Source organism: Nicotiana tomentosiformis, chromosome 3, assembly GCF_000390325.3.
Source record: "Nicotiana tomentosiformis chromosome 3, ASM39032v3, whole genome shotgun sequence".
In the NCBI taxonomy this organism is placed as follows: domain Eukaryota; kingdom Viridiplantae; phylum Streptophyta; class Magnoliopsida; order Solanales; family Solanaceae; genus Nicotiana; species Nicotiana tomentosiformis.
In genome coordinates, this window is record NC_090814.1 from 35,087,699 (window position 1) to 35,108,022 (window position 20,324).

A 20,324-nucleotide genomic window follows, 5' to 3' on the forward strand; every position below is an offset into this window, starting at 1 on the left:
AACACACGACAAATAGAGGGCCACGATATCAGCACCCCATCGGATATCACGGCGCAGATCTCGGCCCGTATCGACAGCGGATCAGTGATTAACGAAAAAGAAGATTTTTTACCTTACTTAGAATTGTACTAGGGGTGAATTTCTCCTACTATATAAAGGGGGTAGTTTTTATTTAATAGACACATTGTAACACGTATATCAAAAAAATACAAACCTATTTTCTATGCTTTCTAGCTATTGAAAAGTTCTTATTTTAATCATAGTTCTTCTTACATATCTGGCTTCGAACCGAGAATTCGACGGAGGGCATAACTATCGTTTAGCTTAAATCCGAGCCCGGCTCAGCGTCACAACTGGTTTGGTTATTTATTTTTGTCCTTAATTCGTTGATCTAACTTCCTTAATTACTTGTATTGAATCAATTCACATATCCTTAAAATCGCGTATAAATTTAATTTTTATCCGTTTCAAGGGTAAACAAAGTCACAGTAGTTAGCAAGTTAAAAACAATTTAAAAAACTTGTAAAAATCTTATCAAAAAAGAATTATTTCATTTGATTCTTCAAATAATAAATATGTCACATAAAATAAAACGGAAGAATTATGTCATTTTTAATTTGTAAATTGTACTTCAAATAGATTTAAAAAATTATATATTCAAGTTTACACTAAAAATTAGAGGTTGCGTCCTTTTTGGACAGAGAATGTATGTTTTATTTCTTACTCTCGAAACTTTAATATTTTGTTGTGATTCGACATTGTCGAATTGTGACCAACAGTTAATGAGCTATTACCCATTATACAAACCCTTAAATCGCATTTCCAAACGAGTATAGCAATATAACATATAACATGCATCTGATGTGATTGAGGTAGATAGTATATCAATTCAGATAATAACAACAACATTACCAGCCAAAAGAATCCCATAACCCAAATAATATATGGAGCATCAAAATATCTAAGTATAATTGAAACGGGATAGCATCCAATAAAAGTGAACAAGACATAAACCCAAGATGCCCTCCACAGATAATTAATGTGAAAGGCTCACCACTGCTGTTCTCAAGAATAGCGAAGACTCAGGCCACTGCGATATCTGCTTCAGAATCTCAAAATCTACACATAAAGTAAGGGAGTGAGTCCCCTTAAACCCCATAAGCATTTTAAACCCATTCTTAAATGCCTCTGTGACAGATCTTTTACTAAAAAGAATGCATACATGATAAATGATATGATCTATGCAACTATATGCAAATTGAGCTGCACTAAACTAAGCTAATTAACTCTAGGTACGAAATCCATATGAAGCTGATATCATGCACACAGATACTTGTGCATGTGATACCTTTGATAGAGGATGTATTGATAAGGGCAGGTAAAGCTGATTGGCAGACTTTTAAGCTTGCAAGCTTTCGAAGAATGAGTTGCATACTTGCACTTAAGCAAATAATACATCGAAAAGGGAGGAAAAATAAAGTGAATGTTGGGAAAAATAATAATCCAGCCCAAAAATAATATCCATGGAAAATAATAATAATACAAGAGAGTAACAACGACATACACCAACTCTTTTAGCGAGGTAAATACAATACCCGAGCAGAGCAATATTACAACTATAATATTACAACTTAGTAGTGTCAAGAGACTACTACAATTTTGAAAGAAATAATACTCTTTATTTAAAATACCTCACTACAATATTACTGACATTCACTATTTATCTCACAGATTACAATCTGTGGATTACTCTTTCTAACTTTTACTACTTCTCTTTGTTTTGGTGTGTTAAACCGAGAGGGAAGTATCTCTATTTATAGGCAAAGTTGCCAACCTCTCACCTAATCAAATTGATTGGTTCTTTGCAATTTGCATCGTCCAAACATTGTTTTGGTTGCAACTTGCATCTTTATTTTCAGCCGCCCTTATTGCAAACAAGTTGCCATTGTAACTTGTAATTCTTTCTTTCTTTTTAATTTGGGGCTGGTCCCACAAATCTCTCCCTTAATTTTATTTTTTCTTCTTCATTCCAATTCTTGATCTCAATCTTTAAAAATCTTCAAACTTGAGGGGCTTTGTAAAGATATCCGCAATTTGATCATGAGACTTCACATATTTGAGCTCGACTTCCTTCTTGGCAATGCATTCTCTGATGAAGTGATATCTTGTGTCTATATGGTTGCTTCGATCAAGATACACCGGATTCTTCGCGAGTGCCTGTGCGGACTTGTTGTCAATACAAATCTCTGTAGCTTCAATTTGTGATAAATTGAGCTCCTTCAACAATCTTCTCAACCAAATAGCATGACACGTACAAGATGTTGTTGCTACATATTCAGCTTCACAAGTCGAGAGAGTAACAATTGGTTGTTTCTTTGAACTCCAAGAAATAACAAAATCACCCAAAAAAAATACAAAACCAGTTGTGCTTTTTCTATCATCAATATCTCCCGCATAATCACTATCACAAAATTCCATAAGGTTGAAATCACTAGAAGAGGAATAAAATAGCCCAAAGTCAATTGCACCTTTTAGGTAACGAAGAATTCTTCTAGTGACTTTCAAATGGATGGAGGTAGGAGCTTCCATGAAGCATCTTACTAGTCCAACTACAAAGAGTATATCTAGCCTGGTACAACTCAAGTGCCTCAAACTTCCCACAAGACTTTCATAAAGCTTGGATAATTTTGTCCCACTCTACATCGGTGTATTCACGGTGTTGCAATCTAGCATGTTGAACTTCTTCAAGATCTCCTTCATATAGCTTTCTTGAGATATGAAAATTCCATCCTCCATCTGCTTCACTTCTAGGCCCAAGTAGTATAACATGAGCCCTACGTATGTCATCTCAAACTCACGGGACATATATTTCTTAAAAGCTTTAAATAAACTTGGGTTATTATCCGTGAAAATAAGATCATCAACATAAAGACAAACAAGCAAGATATCTCCATTAGTATGAACTTTAAGGTAAAGAGCATATTCACGGAGACAACGAGTAAACCCATTGTCTTGAAAATACTTGTCGATGCAACTATTCCATGCTCATCGGGCTTGCTTCAATCCATATAAAGCTTTGTTCAACTTCAGCACTTTATCTTCATGGTTTTTGACTACGAAGCCAAATGGTTGTTCAATATAGACTTATTCTTCAAGATATCCATTCAAGAAGGCTGACTTGACGTCTAGTTGATGGATCTTCCACTTCCTTTGTGCCACCAAAGAGATCAGCAAACGAATCATCTCCATGCGGTCAATAGGTGCATAGAGTTCTTCATAGTCAATGCCTTGCCTTTGCTTGTAGCCTTTAGACACAAGTCGTGCCTTGTATCTCTTCACATCTCCATCAGCATTCTTCTTTGTCTTGTATACCCATTTTACTCCAATTGCGCGATAACCCTTGGGAAGAGTTGTTAACTCCCAAGTGTTGTTCTTCTCTATTGAATCGATCTCCTCCTTCATGGCTTGTCTTCACCTCTTGTCTGTAACAGCTTCATCAAAGTTCATTGGTTCACTCTCAGCAAAGAGACAATATAAAAAATCAAAATTAGTAACTTCTTTTGTGTCCTCATAGATCTCATGAATACTCTTTGTCCTTTGCGGCTGTTTATTTGAACTTTCTTGGGAATAGGGAGATGCAATATTGGTTGGAGAAGGATGTGGAGTTGTATCCTGCACATGTTCCACAGTCTCTGGTTCTTCTTCATCACCAAAGTATGGAAGAAAATCATATGAAATTTCTTCGTGAGCTTCCCAATTCCATGCCAATTCTTCATCAAATTCAATATCGCGACTTACTACCACCTTGCCGTTGCTTGGGTTGTATTACTTGTAGCCTTTTGAACTTGTATCATAGCCAACAAACACATGCTTGACACTCCGATCGTCAAGCTTCTCTCTCCCTTGTTGTGGCACATGAGCATAGGCTATGATCCCAAAGATTCTCAAGTGCTTGATACTTGGTTTTCTTCCACTCCATGCTTCTTGAGGGGTTTGATATTTAACATTTCTTGTTGGAGACATGTTGTTCAAATAAACTATACAAGAAACAGCTTTGGCCCAAAATTCCTTGGGCATACTTTTAGCTTTCAACATACATCTAGCCATATTAAAAATCGTTCGATTCTTTCTATCTGCAACTCCATTTTGTTGGGGTGAATAAGGTACTGTTAGAGGGCGGCAAATTCCATGAGACTAACAGAAGTCATTAAATTCTTTTGAAGTGAATTTGCCTCCTCTATCGGACCTTAAAGATTTTATTTTATAGCCGCTTTCTTTTTCAACAAGTACTTTGAAATTTTTAAAAGCAGCAAAAGCTTCAGATTTTTGGTTCAAGAAATAAACCCAAGTCTTTCTACTAAAGTCATCAATGAAAAGCAGAAAGAATTTACTTTTACCAAAGGAAGGTGGATTGATTGGTCCACATACATTAGTGTGAACAAGCTGGAACAGTTTGGTTGATTTTCACATGGCCTCTTTTGGAAAACTCCTCCTTGCATGTTTTCCAAGAAGACAAGCTTCACACAATTGATTGAGATGGTTGATTGATGGTATCCCATGTACCATGTTCTTTTCTCCCAATTTTTTGAGCGCTTCAAAATTCAAGTGCACAAATCGCATGTTCTAACACCATGATTCATCTTGCATATTAGCCTTCAAACACTTTGCATTAATTGTCTTAAGACTCAGAGAAAATAATCTATTCTTTTCCATATGCACTTTAGCAATTAGAATTCCACTTGATTGTCTAAGACAAAAATGCATATTTTTCATGTGAATGTCATATTCCTTTTCAAGAAGGTGGCCCAAACTCAAAATATTACTTTTTAATTTTGGGACATAATAAACATCTTGAATTAGTTTGTGACTACCATCTTTACAGGAGATCAGAATCGTACATATCCCTTCGATTTGAATCTTTGAGGTATCTCCAAAGGACACATTACCTCTCACTGTTTTATTGATCTCCACAAACTTCTCTTTGCATCCAGACATATGATTTATTGCTCCATTGTCCAAATACTACGAGCTACAATCATCTTCGTCTTCTTCCTTGAGTGTCAGCAACAACGTTGACTCATCCTCTTGTTTCTTGTCGTCAACAAGGTTAGCTTTTTCTTCAACATTGCTACGACATTCCCAAGAGTAATGGATTAAATTTATGACAATTATAACACTCATTTTTTATTTGTCATACATTTGTCCATTATTCTTTTGGTAGTAGCCACGTCCTCTTCCCACTCTTTGTCCACGGCCACGACCTCTGAATGTTTGGTGGATTTTAACTTCATTATTGAAGTTTTGACCATTACTTCTTCCTCTTCCATGACTATCACGGCCTCGTCCCCCTGTCCATTCCCTCGATAGCTCTTTTCACCTCCATAATCCTTGAAGGACGCCTGCGTTTTAAGAAGTTGCTCCAATGGCACTTCTTGTCTCATTTTGATCTTTTCTTCGTGGGACTGTAATGAATCCTCCAATTGCTCTACCATCATATAGTCTAAATCTTTAGACTCCTCAATAGCACACACCACAAAATTAAATTTAGGTGTTAAAGTGCAAAGGATCTTTCCTACCACACGGACATCTTCTATGTCCTCACCGTATCTTCTTAATTGATTTACAACAGCCTTCACTTTTGAACAATAATCCGAAATGCATTCAGATTCTTTCATTTTTAAAACTTCAAAGTCAGCCCTTAGAGTTTGAAGTTTTACCTTCCTCACCTTGTCAACTCCTTGAAGAGAATTTTGTAAAATCTCAAAAGCTTCCTTTGAGGTGGTAGCATCTGCCACCTTCTCAGATATGACATCATCCAAACATTGGTGGATGAGTGTGAGGGCTTGTTGATCCTTTTTTCTTGTCTTTGCCAAGACATCTTTTTCATTTTGAGGCAGAGCTTCCTCGTTATCGGTTTTTGCATACCCTCTATCTACGATTTCCCACACATCCTGGGAGCCAAGAATGGCTTTCATACGTAGACATCATTTCTCATAATTATCTTTTGTGAGACGGGGGTACTGAAAAGACAGCGTATCATTATTTGCCATGGCTCTGATACCACGTTGTTGGAAAAAATTATAATCCCGCCCAGAAATAATATCCACGAAAAATAATAATAACACAAGAGAGTAACAATATCAACAACTCTTTTAACAAGGTAAATACAATACCCCGAACAAAGCAATATTACCACTGTAATATTACAACTTAGTAGTGTTAAGAGACTATTACAATTTTGAAAGAAATAATACTCTTTATTAAAAATACCTCACTACAATATTACTGACACTCACTATTTATCTCACAGACTACAATCTGTAGATTACTCTCTCTAACTTATATTGCTTCTCTTTGTTTAGGTGTGTTAAACCGAGAGGGAAGCATCTCTATTTATAGACAAAGTTGCTAACCTCTCAACCAATCAAATTTATTTGTTCTTTGCATTTTGTATCGTCCAGACATTGTTTTGGTTGCAACTTGCAACTTTATTTTCAGCCGCCCTTGTTGCAAACAAGTTGCCATTGCAACTTGTTAATCTTTCTGTCTTTTTAATTTGGGGTTGTCCCACATATGAGACATAATACAAATTCATATGCTCCGGATATTTTTGGGTTTGATAATCGCATAGACCAAGGGATAAATTCGTAAACTACACGGTAAATGCAGAAATAAACGCATTTAAACATAACTAAAATGTGCAGTAAATCATAAGTTGTAAACAAAAAAAAATTCAGTAAGCTCAACGGACATATGACATATGCTTACGTCCATTATTACTCAAAATGATTGGATCGGACAAAATTGATATTCCATATCTTATTAAGATCGTTGTTCTTCTAAAACTTGGCACGTCATTGCATTACCGATAATAAGAAATTCTCGTCCTAACAAATGAAAACCTGTTAATGTAATTTTCTCAATGACCATTCTCTCCCATTCCAGGTCTATTTTCGTCGAGATTGAATTGATGTTTAATATACCACTTGTGTAGCTTATGTTTTGTAAGTCTACATAGGATACAAAATCGAAAAGAAAATATTGAATGGATGCTCGGGCATTGAGAACAAAGGACGTTTTCAGAGGTGAAAGGCCATGGGCAACTTTCCTTTTCCAAAGGGTAACCATCAATTAATTAAAGAAGAAAAAGACAAAACGGGTCAAGAACGAGCAACTTTGCTGGTCTTAAACATACCATAGATTGGTGGGCGCTGCCAAGCAGGTTTAAAAATGAATTTTCTGCATTATTCTGATTTTTTGTTTGTTTTTTTGGGGCTAAAATTCGGAGTTAGGACGACGATTGTAAGGTTTAATGGGCCAACACAAAACTGTGCCTAATTAAATTGTATGAAATGTCGTTTGAGGCTCATCTCCTCCACAACAATAGCCACACACGTACCAATATCCATAAGCCTAACCAAAGTGCCTTAGCCTTTTGGCAATAATCCAATGCCCTTGCACCAGTTTGTGGGATCTCCTGAGCTTGTGCTTCTATTGCTGGACTGCCTAGACTCGAGAAGACGTAATGCGGAACTCGTGGGTCCAAAAATTAAAAAGAAAATGAACTGAATATTTTCAAGTAATATACCTTCTTTAGCACACGTTAGCGGCATCTCTTACCATCCAAGGGGTGTAGTAGGATAGTTGAGATCCATTCACTCTTAATCAGAAATTTTAAGCTCAAATGTTAGATATATAAAACCTTAGTAGTTTACAGAGAACGCTTTAACTGAATAAACCTATCTGGCACAAATTCAAATTAATCAGACTGTAAATTTAATTTAAATACCAAATGCCTAATCCCTAGCAAAAAAAAAGATCATGTGAGCTTCTGCGCCTCTTCCTAGACTCGAGAGGGCCTAAGCTCATGGAAGGAAAAGAAACAGTAAACTTCAAGTACTTCATATTGTATCAGCTTACCTCAAGTAATCCGGATGCTGTCGATTTTCAGTTTCTCCTAAGAGATTAAGTCCAAATATAATCTCTTGACCAATAACTCTTAATCATTAAATCTATTAGCTAATCTTATGCCAAATATACGGCCATTCAAATTAGGATGACGATTACAGAATCTTTAAAAAGAACAACTATTATACTGTTAGATTATTACAGTTCTATGATTATATGTCACAACCCAAAATCCCACCTCAAGGCCGTGATGGCGGCGTCTAGCCGAACTTGCTAAGCGAGCCAACTCACAAACAACAAATAAAGTTCATTTTCATTATTTAACAGCGATATATAACAATAAAAGATAGAAATAGTCTCAAAACAGTAATAGTATCTGATAAAACCCAAGCACGGCCAAAATAATACGCCCCCAAGACTAGGTGGCACAAGTGCACTAGCAAACCACGGAAATGAAATCAAATATGTGTATATGTCAAACTATCTGAAATACAAATATACATAAATACAAAAGGAAAAGGGATTCGGGAACTGCGAAGTAGATCTATGAAGTGCAACTCACCCTAAGTCTCCATGAAAGCTCCTAGCTCAATCAGGAAGCTTTGCTAGGACCCAATTGAGGATGTGCACAAAACAATGTGTAGAAGTGTGGTATGAGTAAACCACAGTCGGTACCCAATAAGTATCAAATCTAACCTCGAAGAAATAGTGGCAAGGTTAGATGCTTCCAAATAATTACCACACAAGTGTAATAATTGAAAGAACTGAAGCAGTAATTAATATCATGAATTGCAAGAGTCACAGCTATCAATAGTTGAAAAATACTAAACATGGTTTTCTAGTCAAGAAATAACCATAATACTCTGCAGATTAGAAATAACAGACAACATGCTCGATAAACGGAGCCAGAACTCCCAACTAGCATAAAAGGATGTCAAGTAATAATTATCAGTTAAACGGATACTGCTAAAAGAGTCAATTATATGAATGTATGCTTAAAGCCAGTACAAGATTCATGTACCCCGATACACAATCCATAAATCAATATAACCCGATACAAAATTCATGTATCGACCCGGTACAAAATCTATGTACCGACCACGCCCACAGGGTTTAAGGTAATATGGGTAATCACCTAACTCCGAAGGGACGAATCTAAATTCCAAGTGCAAATTGGGGCGCAATAGCATCCCTCAATAATCAATACCCGATCATCATGTTTAATGTGCCATAACTATATCTCATCTGCACTCTTACCCTTCGTGCCAAAATTCTCAGTCCAAATCACGTTTCCATTATATAAATATATGTATATTCTCAAGATTTATAGACAAAAGGTGCACAAGGACTTAATAATTATCATACGGATATATGCTCAAGAAATCTCTAAGTGACTACGGATAATTATGTAATTCAACATATCAAGAATAAGTTCTCATACTTTTACAATTGATCGTAAACCTAGGCAAGATTTCTAACATGAGTAAGAGAGCATACATAGTCACATAAGATAAATAATTCATGAATCAAATGAGCACAAAGTCCAAACGATGCATAAAATATTTTAATTCTACCCCGGTCATGATATAAACTCGATAAATACATATACACTCGGCACCACGTATATACACTACCCCCAATACCTTAAAGAGATAGCAAACAAATCAAACACTAGGGGTTTCCCTCTTTAAAAAGTTGGCCAAGAAATTTACCTCCACCTAGTAGCCTCTAATCTCCCAAAATAGCCTTTACTCTCAAATCAACCTTTGAACGAATCAAATCTAGCCAAATACAACTCAATAACGTTAGACAAAGCCACATAAATCGAACTCAAATGATTAATATTGAATCTTTAAACAAATACAAAAAGTCAACCTGGGCCTGCCTCCCAGAACCCAACCAAATTCACAAATCCAAACACCCAATCTAATACGAGTCTAAATGTACAAGTTTCATCCAAATCTGACTTTGAATCAGGGTTCAAATCTCATTTAATTATGCTCCAAAATTTCTCACAAAACCTCATTTTCTCCCTTAGATTTCGTCAACCAAAAGCCAAATAAAAGATGAAATCATAAAAATAAAATAAAATACAAGTCAAGAACACTTATCCCAATCAAAGTGGTAAAAATCGCCCCAAACATTTCCCAATCAGAGCTCCAAATTTTAAAATATGATAAAATAAGCCAAACCCTCTATTATAAATGTTCTGCCTAACGATTATCGCACATACGACCAAATTTGCAGCTTCTGCGGCGTCGCTTTTGCAACCAAATTCTGGCTTCTGCGTGTTTCACTTAATCCCCAGCTTGTCACACCTGCGGACCATCCTCCACTTCTGCGGTATTGCAGGTGAGACCAAAGAGCCCGCTTCTGCACAACATCCCAAGCCTTCCTGCTCTGCTTCTGCACGAGCACTCCTCATTTGCGATCATGTAGATGCGCACAAAGCCGTGCTTCTGCAAACCTCCTGCCCCAAGCCTTCCTTCAAATCTGCGACCACCAGTCCGTACATGAAGGACTTGCACCTGCGTATCATACCTCGCAGGTAGGAAAACACCAGCATCATAACTGCCAATTCAACCTCAAATGATCCGATATCTATCCTAAACTCACCCAAGCCTCTTGAGATCCCTGTCCAATCATACTAACCAGTCCCAAAATATAATATGGACCTACTTGAGGTATACCTAGTAACATCAAAACTACAAATCGCACCTCAATTCAAGCATAATGAACTAATCAACTTCCAGTTTTCAAAACTATGTCGAACCACATCTAACAAACTTAGAATAACCTCAACTTTTGCACACAAATTTTAAATGATATAAAGAACCTATTCTAGCTTCCGGAACAACAATCCAACCCCGGTAGCCTCAACGTCAAGTCCCGATCAAACCTATGAACCTTCCAAGCCTTCAATTTTCCAACTTTCGCCAAATAAGACCAAATCAACCTAGGGAGCTCCAAATCCAAATCCGGACATGCTCCTTAATCCAAAATCACCATACAAACCTATTGGAACCATCAAAATATCATTCCGATGTCGTTTACATAAAAGTCAAATCCTTGATCAACTCTTACAACTTAACCTTCCATAAATAACACTAAGTGTTCCAAATCACTCCCGAACCTTCCTGAAGCCAAACCAATCATCCCCGCAAGTCATAAAATAACAAACACACATACGAGAAATATCAAATAGGGAAACGGGGCTCAAATATACAAGATGACCGGTCGGGTCGTTATATTCTTCTTGTCTTAAACAAATATTTGTGATGGACGAGTTTAGAAACATACCTGGAATGCTAAAAAGATGAGGATATCTGCTCCGCATATCATGCTCGATCTCCTAAGTTGCCTCCTCAACCGATTGGCCTCTCAACTAAACCTTCACTAATGCAATATCCTTCAACCTCAACTTTCGAATCTGCCTATAAAAAATGGCCATTGGCATAAGCCAAGTTCTCATCCAACTGCATTGAATTGAATATCTAACACATGTGACGGATTCTCATGATACTTCCAAAGCATGGAAACATGAAACATCGGATGAACTCTCGATCAGTTGGGTGATAAAGTAAGTCGGTAAGCTACTTCACCCACTCTCTCCAAAATATCAAATGGACCTATGTATCGAGGCCTCAACTTGCCTTTTATTTTTGAACCTCATCACGCCCTTCATATGTGAATCTCTGAGAAACACCCTCTCACCATCCATGAAAGATACATCGTGAACCTTCCTATCAGCATAACTCATCTGCCTAGACTATGTTGTACGAAGCCGCTCCTAAATCAGCTTCATCTTCTCCAAAGCATAATGAACCAGATCAGTGACCAACAACCTAGCCTCCCCAAGATCAAACCAACCAACCAGATGATGACATCGCCTCCCGTATAAGGCCTCATATGGAGCCATCTGGATACTTGATTGGTAGCTGTTGTTGTAGGCGAACTCTGATAATGGTAGAAAATGATCCCGCTGACCCCCGAAGTCAATGATGTAGGCTCTCAACAAATCCTCCAAGATCTGAATGGTTCACTCGGACTGCCCGTCCGTCTAAAGGTGAAATGCACTACTCAACTCAACTCGCATACCAAACTCATAATGCATATCTCTCCAGATATGTGATGTAAATTGAGTGCCTCGATCTGAGATGATAGACACGGGCACGCTATGCAGGCGAAGAATCTCTCTAACATATATCTAAGCCGGATGCTCGGAAGTGTAAAAAGTGATGACTGAAATAAAAAGTGTAAACAATGACACACACAACATCAAATCCCCTCAATGGTCCGTGGCAACCCAACCACAAAATCCATAGTGATAGGTTTCGACTTCCACTCTGGTATATCTAACCTCTAAAGCAAACCACCCAGTCTCTGATGCTCATACTTGACCTGCTGATAGTTCAAACACTGTACAACATGATCAATAATGTCCTTCATCTTTTTCCACTAATATTGATTCTTCTAATCACGATACATCTTCATAGTGCCTAGGTGAATAGAATATCGCAAACTGTGAGCCTGCTCAAGAATAAACTCCCTCAAACCATCCACCTTAGGAACATTGATACGTCCATGAAGCTACAATACCCCATCATCACCAAAAGTCACCTCCTTAGCACCACCTCATTGCACCGTGTCCTTAAGAACAAGCAAGTGGGGATCATCATATTGTCATGCCTTAATGCGCTTAAACAAATACGACTATGATACAACAAGCAAGAACCATGTTAGGCTTCGAAATATCCAACCTCACAAATCTGTTGGCCAAATCCTAGACATCCTTAGCTAATGGCCTCTCCACATCTGAAATTAATGCCAAACTCTCCATACTCTCCGCCTTTCTACTCAAGGCGTCAGCTACTATATTGTCTCTACTCGGATGATAAAGAATGGCGATATTATAGTCCTTCAACAAATCCAACCATCTCTACTATGTCAAATTCAAATCTTTACGTTTAAACAGACACCAGAGACTCCAGTGATTCGTATACACCTCAATCTACACGCTATATAAGTAATGCCTCCAAATCTTAAGCACGTGTACAATAGCAGCTAACTCCAAATCATGCACTAGATTGTTCTTCTTATGGGGATTCAGTTGGCATGATGCATAGGAATTCACCCTACCATCCTACATCAATACACATCCAAGACCAACCCTCGAAGCATCACAATAGACTGTGTAAGAACCCGATCCTGATGGTAGTACCAAAACTAAAGCTGTAATCAATGCCGTCTTGAGCTTCTGAAAGCTCTCCTCACACTCGTCTAACTACCTAAATGGAGCACCCCTCTGAGTCAACTAAGTAAATGGGCCTAAAATAGATTAAAACCCCTCCAACAAGCAGCATTAATACCCTGTCAGGCGTAAGAAACTCCTGATCTCAGTAGCAGTAGAAGGTTTGGGGCAACTCTGAACTGCCTCAATCTTCTTCAGGTTTACTTTAATCCTGTCACTAGATATCACATGGCCCAAGAGTGCCACCGAGTCCAGCCCAATATCTCACTTGGAGAACTTAGCATACAGTTTCTTCTCTCTCAAAATTTGAATCACAGTCCACAAATGCTTCTTGTGCTTCTCAGTACTATGAGAGTACACTAAGATATCATTAATGAACATAATGACAAACGAATCCCAGATTGAACACACTGTTCATAAAATTCATCACGGCTGATGGGGCATTAGTCAGACCAAAAGACATCACCAAAAACTCATAATGCCCAAAACGAGTCCCGAAAGCCATCATGGGAATGTCCGAAGCCCTAGTCTTCAACTGGTGATACCTAGATCTCAAGCCAATGCGAGAAAACGGATACTTATCCTTGATGGCAACCTTTTACAATTGATTGTAGTTAATACACATCCTCATGGAACCATCTTTCTTCTTCATAAATAACATCGACGCACCCCACGATGATACACTAGGCCTGATGAACCCCTTATTCAGCAACTCTTGCAATTGTTCTTTCAATTTCTTCAACTCTGCTGGAGCTATACGAGACAATGGAATAGAGATAGGTTGAGTGTCTGGCACCAAATCAATACCAAAATCAATATCCCTATCGGGTGGCACGCCTGGTAGGTCTGCTGGAAACACGTCTAGAAACTTCTTCACTACTGTAATTGACTAAACGGTAGAAGTATCAGCATTAACATCTCTCACAAAGTCTAAGTACACCAAGCACCCCTTCTAAACCATCCACCGAGCCTTCAGAAATAAAACCACCCTACTAGAGGTATACCCAAGAGAACCTTTCAATTCTAACCTCAGCATCCCCGGCATGCCCAACGTCACGATCTTAACATGACAGTAAAGTATAGCATGATACAGAGATAACCAATCCATACACAAGATCACATCAAAATCCAACATACTAAGCAAGAAAAGATTACCACTAGTCTCAAAGCCCCCAATGATAACCAACTTAAGATCGATATACACGATCTACCACAATAGAGTCTCTCACAGGTGTAAATACCTAAACATGAATATCAAGATAACTACGCGGTAAATCCAAATACGATGCAAAGTACAATGACACATATAAATATGTAGAACCTAGATCAATTAGAATTGATGCATCTCTGTGACACACTACCTCGGGCCTATCCGGGAATGCACAACAATGGGCCTGACTCCGCCTGACCGACCTTTGCCTATAAATGGATTTTGCTAAATGGGTAAATTATATGAATGCATGCTCAAAATTGGTACAAGATACATATACCCCGATACACAGTCCATGTATCAACATAACCCGATACAAAATTCATGTATCGACCCGGTACACAATCTATCATACTGACCACGCTCATAGGGCCCAAGGTAACATGGGTAATCACTTGACTCTGGAGGGACGGATACAAATCCAAGAACAAATAGGGTCTTAATAGCATCCCTCATAATCAATATCTGATCATCATGTCCAAATGTGCCATAATTGTATATCTTCTGCACGTTTACCCTTCGTGCCAAAATCCTCAATCCAAATCACGTATCCATTATTTAAATGTATGTATATTCTCAAGAATTATAGATAAAAGATGCACAAGGATTTAACAAATATCATATAGATATGTGCTCAAGAAATCTCTAAGTGATTATGGATAATTATGTAATTCAACATATCAAGAATAAGTTTCCATGCCTTCACAATTGATCGTAAACCTAGGCAAGATTTCTAACATGAGTAAGAGAGCAGACGTAATAATATAGGATAAATAATTCATTAATCAAATAAGTTGTAAAGACCCGACCTGTCATTTTGAGCATAATCATTAAGTTTGGTAGTTTAAGGTCATAAATAGCTTCATATGGTGTATCATGACTTTGTGTATCATCGGTTTTGGTTTACAAGTGGTTCGGGTTTGATTTGGAAAAATGATTCTCAATTTGGAAGCTTTAGGCTCGAATAGTTGACCAAGTTTTACTTTTGTATATTTGATCTCGGATCAGAGTTTTGATGGTTCCTTTAGGTCCAGATGGTGATTTCAAATCTGGGCATGTGCTCATATTTGCATTTAGATATTTCTAAAAGCTTTTGGCTCTATTTGGCAAAAGTTGGTAATTTGAAGGTTTGAAAAGTTCATAGGTTTGTCCGGGAGTTGACTTTAATGTTATCAGGTTTGGATCATGTTTTCAGAAGTTAGAATAGGTTCGTTATGTCATTTGGAACTTGTGTGCAAAAATTGAGGTCATTCCAAGTTGATTTGATATTTTTCCGCACAAGTTTTGAAAGTTAAAAGTTCATTAGTTCATTAAGCTCGATTTGAGGTGCGATACGTGGTTTTTATGTTGTTATGCATCATTTGAAACCTCGAGTATATTCGTGTTATATTTTGGGACTTGTTGATATGTTCGGATGGGGTTCTGAGGGGCCTAGGTGAGTTTCGTGGTGGTTTCAGACCATTTTTTCTTCATGTGTGATTGCTAGTTTTTTCTGGTTCTGATGCTTCAAGTCTTCTTCATGATCGGGAAGGTGAGGATGCGATCGTGAAGGTGACGATGCGATCACATAGTGTTTTGGGAGCTGCTTGTTTTTTATTCATCGCATTCGCGAGAGGACGAGCACGTTCGTGCAGGGTTGAGATATTTGACCTTTATATTCCCATAGATTGATTGCGATCGCGTCTCAACGAGGGAGCTAGGGGTTTTGGTCATTGCGTTCGTGCAGGAGGTGATGAGTTCGCGAAGGTATGACAGCTGTGTACATCGCGTTCTCAAGTGAAGTATCGCGAACGCGTTGTGTAATTTCTAGCAGTGTGATTTTGTGTATCGCGATCATGATGGTACAGCCGCTATCATGTAGGGTACCATTGGGCAGTGGATATAAGTATTCTATTTCGGACCTTGAGCTTAGTTTTTCATATTTTGAGTTATAGAGCTCGGATTTGGGCGATATTGGACAACATTTTTACCACATGGATTGGGGTAAGTATTTTTTACTCGGTTTTGATTATTTTATATGATTCCATCTTCAATTTTGGCATTTAATAGAGGAATATAAAAGAAAAATTAGGGGGGGGGTGTGTAACTTTTTCTAAAGATTAATAATTGAGTTTTGAACATCAATTCAGAGTCGGAATTGGATGAAATTAGTATGGTTGGACTCGTATTCGAATGAGTTGTCAAAATTTCTGAGTTTTATCGGATTTCGGGGTGTAGCATGGGTTGACCTTGAGTATTTGATTAAAGATTCGACCTTTATCATTTGGGATCGATTCCTATGGCATTATTTGATTTTTTTGAGATGCCTTTGGCTATTTTCGAGCCATTCAGAGGTCGATTCGTACGGGATGACACTTCTAGTGTATCGATTTGGCTTTTTTGAGGTAAGTGTCTTGCCTAGCTTTGTTGAAATTTTTTTTCTAATAAAATGATATTGTTTGCTACATGCGAGGGTGATTCATATGCGAGGTATTGAGCATATTTTCATGTGCCAGGGTTATCCATGTTCGGGGTATATTATACGATTCCTTGTGTCTTGTTGGACTGTGTGAATTTCTTGCCTCATATTTTACTTCACTTCTTTAATAATATGAATATGAATTTCAATACTAGAAATCATGAGTCAGCTTATTATAACTTGATTAAGTTTGACTCACTTTTTGTGAAAATCGTTGATGTGCTAAATTCGGTCATCACTATACCTAATCACAAATACATGTCTATGACCGTTATTCTAAGGTACTTGGGTTCCATACTTATGTTGAAAAACATGTTTGAGCTTTGTTGAGATCATTGAACAATAGGGTTCTTGAGGTTTATTGAATTGTTTGTTGGTTCGAGAGTTGTGATTGATGTTCATGTGATGTATTTGTTTGAATATTCTTCTTGATGTTATCCATGCTTCTTACCTTTCTTGTCATTGATATACATGTTCTTGGTGAGGAAGAGTGTAATGTACGAAGGGTGATGACGTGCCATTGCATATACATTATTATGTGAAGAAGAGTGTAAAGCATGAAGGGCGATGTCGTGCCATTTTATATACATTATTACGCACAAAGGATAATATCGTGCCATTGATTTATATTATCATGTGAGGAAGAGTGTAAAGCACGAAGGGTGATACCGTGCCATTGCATATACGTTATGTTATGAGGAAGAGAGTAAAGATAGAGGGGTGATGTCGTGCCATAGCATATACATTTATGTCTTTGTTTCAAGTTGGAATTGCTGCACCTATGATTTCTATGTGATTTGTTGTTGTTGTCACATCTTTTCCTCATACCTTGAATTTTTATTTGTTCTATCCATGCTTTCTATCAGTTTATCCGGTCAAAATCATGCTTTCTGTCTTGTTTGTTATATTTATATCTATGCCTTTCCTCATTTGTTGTGCTCTCATCTAAACCTTCTACTTTACTAGATAGTGAAATTTATGTTCTCTTACCTTGATTGCTATCATTACTTATGTGTTTCCACCCTGTGTGTAACCGTTGTCCTTATGCTCTGCCTTGTTCGATATTGCTACTTGAGTATTTTCCACTTTGTTGTTACTGTTATTGATATTTCTTTTATCTAGTTGGTACTGTTATACATATGCTTGGTGGGGATGAGATAAATGTACAAAGGGTGTTGGCGTGCTAATTGATTTGACATACATTCATAGATTTTGTGAGGATGAGATAAATGCACGACGGGTGTGGCCATGCCATTTGATTTGATATCTTGAACACATTCCTCATACTATAAAGATTCGTGGGTTTACTATATTGTTTGATGGTTATCGCTTTAAGAAGTAGGTTGGTTGCAATATTGAGGAAACTGACCGCGATTTCTTATAGTAATCATTTATTGCTTCGCATATTTGTTCTTGTACTCTTTTCTATTATTTCTAGTATTCTTTCTATCGCAAATCTAACTGAACAGGTTATATAAAAACTTGCACTATTTCACCGAGGTTAGTCAAGATACTTACTGAGTACACGAGGTCGGTTGTACTCATACTACACTTCTGTACTTTGGGTGGAGATCTTGGAGCTGGGATGCTATGGATGACGTGAGCTGGAACTGAAGATGTACATGGCTTCCGGATTTATCTTGTGCTTGGTATTTTTAGATTTGAATTCTGTTTATGTACATTTCAAATAGATGTTGTATTTATTTCATACCAGTTTTGTAAATCTAGTCTTAGTAGCTCATGACTTGTAATACCAGTTCTTGGGATATTCTATGGAATTCAGTTATATCATTTATTGACCACTTTTATTTCATTAGAACTGTGTTAGTTGTTATTTGGCTTACCTAACGGGTTGGGTTAGGTGCCACCGCGACTAGGTAGATTTTGGGTCGTGACATAAGCACATAGTCGAAATAAGGCATATAATATTCTAATTCTACCCCGGTCATGGTATAAACTCGGTAAATACATATACGCTCGCCACCACATATATACATCAAGAGATTTACCTCCACCCGGTAGCCTCTATCTCCCAAAATAGCTTTTTCTCTCAAATCAATCTCTAGACTAGTCGAATCTATCCAAATACAACTCAATAGCCTCAAACATAGCCGTAAAAATCAAACTCAAACAATAAAGATTGAACCTTTAGTCAAATACATAAAGTCAACCAAAAAGTCGAGCCAGGCTCGCCTCCCGAAACCTGACCAAATTAAAAAATCCCGAACACCCAATCCGATGCGTGTCCAAATATAAAAGTTTCATCTAAATTCGACTCCAAATCGAGGTTTAAATTTCACATTATCATTCTTCAAAATTTCTCACAAAAGCCTCATTTTATCCCTTAGATTCCATTTAGCAAAAGCCAAAATCAAAGATGAAATCATGAAACAAAATCAAATCTAAGTCAATAACAATTACCCAATCTAAGTGGTGAAAATTGCCTAAAAATGACTCCAATCCGACTCTCAATCTTAAAATGTGATAAAATAAGTCAAACCATCGATTATAAGTGTTCTGCCGAGCGATTATCGCACATGCGACCAAATCTGTCGCTTCTGCAGCGTCGCTTTTGCGATTAAATTCTTGCTTCTGTGAGTTTCACTTAATCACCAACCTCTCGCACCTGCGGACCATCCTCCGCTTATGCTGTATTGCAGGTGCAACCAAAGAGCCTGCTTCTGCGCAACACCGCAATCTTTCCTTCACCACTTCTGATCCCAGCACTCTGCATCTGTGATCACACAAATGCGCACAAAGCCCCGGTTCTACGAATGTCCAGCCCCCAGCCATCCTTCGCATCAACGATCACCATTCTGCACCTACGGACTCGCAGATGCGCATCATACCTTGTAGTTGTGAAAATACCAGTATCAAAACTACCAATTCAACCTCAAATAATTCGAAACCCATCCGAAACTCACCTGAGCCCTTCGGTACACCGTTCACTTATACCAACTAGTTCCAAAACATAACACGGACCTACTCGGGGACTCAAATCATACTTATAACATCAAAACTACAAATTGTACCTCAATTCAAGACTAATGAACTAATCACTTTCAACTTTAAAAACTCTTGCGGAACCACATCGAACCAACTCGGAATAACCTAAACTTTTGTACACAAGTCCTAAATAACATAACGAACCTATTTCAACTCCCGGAACAACAATCCGACCTCGATAGCTTCAAAGTTAACTCCCGACCAAACCTGTGAACCTTCCAAACCTTCAATTTTTCAACTTTTGCCAAATAGGGCCAAATCAACCGAGGAACCCCCAAATCTAAATACGGATATACATTTAAGTCAGAATCACCAGACGAATCTATTGGAACCATCAAAATACCATTCTGAGATCGTTTACACTAAAGTCAACTCTTACAATTTAAGCTTTCATAAATGACACTAAGTTTTCCAAATCACCCCCGAACCTTCCCGAAGCCAAACCAATCATTCTCACAAGTCATAAGTAAGAAAAATACATACAAAAAATA

General features: G+C 37.7%; 1 protein-coding gene across 1 annotated transcript; it reads right to left on the reverse strand.

Annotated features, from left to right (window-relative positions):
• Positions 1-841: 841 nt before the first annotated feature.
• LOC138907006 (uncharacterized) lies at positions 842-6,408 on the reverse strand. Its single transcript, XM_070196848.1, has 2 exons — positions 1,349-6,408; positions 842-1,119 (listed from the first exon to the last, which is right to left on the reverse strand). Exon 1 carries the CDS (start codon positions 5,973-5,975, stop codon positions 5,178-5,180), a length of 798 nt encoding a protein of 265 aa, XP_070052949.1. The 5' UTR covers positions 5,976-6,408; the 3' UTR covers positions 842-1,119; positions 1,349-5,177.
• Between the last annotated feature and the right edge of the window lie 13,916 nt (positions 6,409-20,324).

What these genes read in the sequence shown, in the direction of transcription:
- LOC138907006 (XM_070196848.1), bottom strand. Translation starts at nt 5,975, where the DNA reads ATGAAAGCCATTCTTGGCTCCCAGGATGTGTGGGAAATCGTAGATAGA.